This window comes from Macrobrachium nipponense, chromosome 5, assembly GCF_015104395.2.
Source record: "Macrobrachium nipponense isolate FS-2020 chromosome 5, ASM1510439v2, whole genome shotgun sequence".
NCBI lineage: Eukaryota > Metazoa > Arthropoda > Malacostraca > Decapoda > Palaemonidae > Macrobrachium > Macrobrachium nipponense.
In genome coordinates this window covers 70,663,627-70,667,725 of record NC_061107.1, presented here as the reverse complement: position 1 = coordinate 70,667,725, position 4,099 = coordinate 70,663,627, and the positions used below count along the sequence as shown (strand labels likewise).

At 43.0% G+C, this 4,099-nt stretch overlaps 1 protein-coding gene across 1 annotated transcript; it reads right to left on the bottom strand.

Annotated features, from left to right (window-relative positions):
* Positions 1 to 493: 493 nt before the first annotated feature.
* On the bottom strand, positions 494 to 859 carry LOC135215818 (RNA-binding protein 25-like). The gene has a single exon (XM_064250769.1). It carries the CDS (start codon positions 857 to 859, stop codon positions 494 to 496), a length of 366 nt encoding a protein of 121 aa, XP_064106839.1.
* Positions 860 to 4,099: the final 3,240 nt, after the last annotated feature.

Genomic DNA, 4,099 nt, shown 5'->3' with positions numbered 1-4,099 from the left:
ACGTTCAGAACGCTACCAATCTTGGCCTTGCGCCAGTGCTCCATTGTTGCCTATAGATAATTCAGAAAGCAAGAATCACGAGGCTTCTTTTTCCCCTCGAAAGGAGACAAGTTCTGTTTGGTGGGAAGTCATCGTAAATATTTTAGCTAATTCCATCATTTTGGCATGGCATATTTGGCTAAGGTAACAATGATTTTTTTACTTGCTCACTACACAAATTGAAATGTTTCCAACTTTTCAGATATTAAATGACATGGAACACAATTGCGTTGAATTTTCACCACGAGTCTATGAACATCATGCAGATGTTGAATTCATTGGCAAAGCCACTGGAGAACAGACTTTACAAAATACCTATGTATTAACATTGCCGACACCAGCCTCTTCACCGAGAGGCCCCTTTCCCACCCCTTTCACAACGCCTAGTTGACCCATTCATATTTGTCACTTTACACTGGACAACACTTGCTCACCCTCCCTCCTTCCCTTTCAGTCACCAACGATCGTCGTTGTCGTCATCGTCACTGAGGACGTAGTTGTCAACGTGTCTTATATCGTCTTTGTTTCCACTTGTCACCCACTTCATGAAGTCCTTGAACTTCGCGTCATTAGGATCTACTCCCAGCGAGTTCTGTCGCTTCTTCCTCTCCTCTCTCCTCTTTCTCCTCGCTTCGCGCAGTTCTCTCGCTTTAGCGACTTCCTCTTCGCGTTCTCTCGCTTGCTGTTCAGCCAACTCTTTGTCTTTCCTAAACCACTCCTTCCTCTGTTCTCTTTCTCGCTTTCTTTCCTCCCTTTCGCGTTCTCGCCTCTCTTTCTCTCGCCTTTCTTTCTCTAACCTTTCTCTTTCTCTTTCCTGCATTTCCCTTTCTTCTTGTTCTTTTCTTTCTTTTTGCTCTCTTTCTCTCCTTTCTTCTTCCTCTTGTTCTCTTCTTTCTTTTTCTTCTCTTTTCTTTTTCTCCTTTTCTATTCTTTCTCTTTCTTCTCTGGCCTTTCTCTCTTTTTCCTGCTCCTCCCTCTTTAAGCGTTCATATCTTTCCTTCCTATCCTGTTCTTCTCTCTCTCTTCTTTCTTTAGCTTCCCTGTCACGTCTCTCTCTTTCCTCAAACTCAGCCGCTTTCTTAGGGTCCAGTGGAGGAAGCTTGACTCTCGAGGAATTCCTCCTGGACGACGAGGCCTCTGCAGCTGCAATGCCCAGCCTCCGCAGGCGGATTTGCTCAGCAACGTTCGATGACATCACGGAAGCCTAGAATTCCAAATGACAAATTAATTGACAACAGATATGAAAAGGCATGTTAATATTGTCATACTTACTGTATCACAGTCTATATTTTCATATATTTGTGAGTTTTAACTTAAATTACTTCAAAAACCATAGTTTATAGTATGTAATATATATATATAATATATATATATATATATATATATATATATATATATATATATATAATATATATACATATGCATTAATCTACAAATGTTAACTGAAAGGGAATTTTTAGTTGATAATAATTTTGTCAGCTCCCGGGCGCAAACCTAAGAACCAAGAAATCAGGATGTGTATTGCAGCGCCTTTAACCACTCAGCTTCCACGAGAGGATATAAGTTAATGCCGCCTGTCACCTACAAATCCCTGTCGCTCACAGTTATTCGTTGTTTTGGAGTCAGCATCAACCCTCCTCGACCTTGGGAACTGTGTAGTGCTTTTGTTGCATGTAGCCACTATATGAGTCTGATCACATCACCGTGATTCATATATTTGCATTAAGTTACAAATGTCCTTTAATATCTAATTCTCTCTACCTCAGAATTAATGTATTTTCATATATGTTAACCGAATGGGAATTTTTAGTTGATAATAATTTTGTCGGCTCCCAGGCGCAAACCTAGGAACCAAGAAATCAGGATGTACAATGAAGGACCTTTAACCACTCAGTACCACGAGAGAATATAAGTTAATGCCACCTCTCACTTACAAATCTGTGTCACGCACAGGTATTTGTTGTTTTGGAGTTAACATCAACCCTACTCAACCTTGGGAACTGTGTAGTGCTTTCGTCGTGCGTAGCCAATTTGTGAGTCTGATCAGATAACCACCTCTCTTGGTAGCTGAGTGGTTATAGGCGCTTCAATGTAGGTCCTGATTTCTTGGTTCCTAGGTTTGCGCCGGGGAGCTGACGAAATTATTATCAACTAAAAATTCCCATTCAGTTAACATATATGATAATGTAATAATTTTGAGGTAGAGTGAATGTGATGTGATCAGACTCATAAATTGGCTCCGTGCGACAAAAGCACTACACAGTTCCAAAGGTCGAGGAGAGTTGATGCCGATTCCAAAACAATGAATACCTGTGCACAATAGGGATTTGTAGGTGAGAGGCAGCTTTAACTTATATCCTCTTGTAGTAGCAGAGTGGTTAAAGGCACTTCAATGTACGTCCTGATTTCTTGGTTTCTAGGTTCGTGCCTGGGAGCCGACGAAATTATTATCAACTAAAAATTCCCCTTCAGTTAATATATATGAAAATATATTAGTTCTGAGGTAGAGCGAATTAGATATTAAAGGACATTTGTAGCTTAATGTGTATATATGAATCACGGTGATGTGATCAGACTCATAAATTGGGTATGTGTGACAAAAGTACTACACGGTTCCCAAGGTCGAGGAGGTTTGATGCTGACTCCAAAACGATGAATACCTGTGAGCGACAGGGATTTTTAGCGTAGAGGTGGCATTGACTTATATCCTTTCATGGTAGCTGAGTGGTTAAAGACGCTTCAATGTATGTTCTGATTTCCTGGTTTCTAGGTTCGCACCCAAGAGCCAACAAAATTATTATCAACTAAAAATTTCCATTCAGTTAACATATATGAAAATATATTAATTCTGAGGTAGAGCAAATTAGATATTAGAGGACATTTGTAACTTAACCCTTAAACGCCTATTGGACATATTTTACGTCGACGAAAATTGTCTGTTGGGTGCTTAATTGACGTATAATACGTCAACGCTAAAAAGTTTTTTAAAAATTGCCAGAAAAATAGTTATAGGCATACTTGGCGAAAACTTTTGAATCACGTGCCTTGAGGGATGCTGGGAGTTCACAGATCAAGCTGTTGTTTTGTTTACAAGCGTTACCCAGCACGCATGTGCGAAGTGCTTTCTTCTCGCACCAGCAAGCATCAGCGACGCGTCGTCGGAGAGCAATCTTTTGCTGCATTTGTGTTTTGCCGAACTTTTGTGAGTGTTTCAGTATTTGTGGTGGTACAAGGCGTACATAGAGATGTCTGAATGTCGAATGGAGCGCGATAAGTGCGTTTTGCCTCTCGGTAGGGATCGTGTGAGATGTATTTTGGACTTGGATGCTGGAGAGGGACCAAGCAACCAAGATGACCTAGCTCCTCAACGCCGTTCCGTATGGCCTCGTGTGGCCAAAAGTGTCCAAGCACCACATCGTGTGCCTCTTACAACCCCTAGGAAGCATCAGGGTGTCCTGAGGGGCACTTGTAGGCATTTTGGAGGCCTCGAACAAAAGGACATTGATGAATACTTGTTAGAGCTTGATCGGGAGCAGCTCGCAAGTCCTCTTTTTGATGGCGGTTTGTTATCTAATTGATGATGAATATTTGCCACCAACGTCCGTACGGGAGTCACAGGCTGAAAGTGAGTTGGAGTTTAGTAGTTTTAGTGCTTTCAGGGGGAGTCCGAGGAGCAGGAGGAGGAGTTGTCGAGTTTTGTTGTTGAGGACGACACAGAAAGCGAGGGCCTAAGTGAAGGAGATGGGCCAGTGGGGGGGGGGGGGGGGGGTGGTTCGAGTGCGAAACCGCACCTGAGCACGTGCGCGTGTGTGTGCACGGGCCCGTAGAAGGCCGGAACTTCGCGCCAGCCTAGGTGAAGGCCATTCGTCCGAGAGTGATGAGGGGTGGTTGGAGGACCCCACCCCACCTAACATGCACCCATTCACGGCAGCACCTTGGCTCACTGTACCTGTTCCTCTCACTGCTCTGGGGTTCATTCAGCTGTTCCTGACATGGGAATTGCTGGAATTCCTGGTAGCAGATACGATGAACTATGCTTGGTACCGCCATGACGAACTGT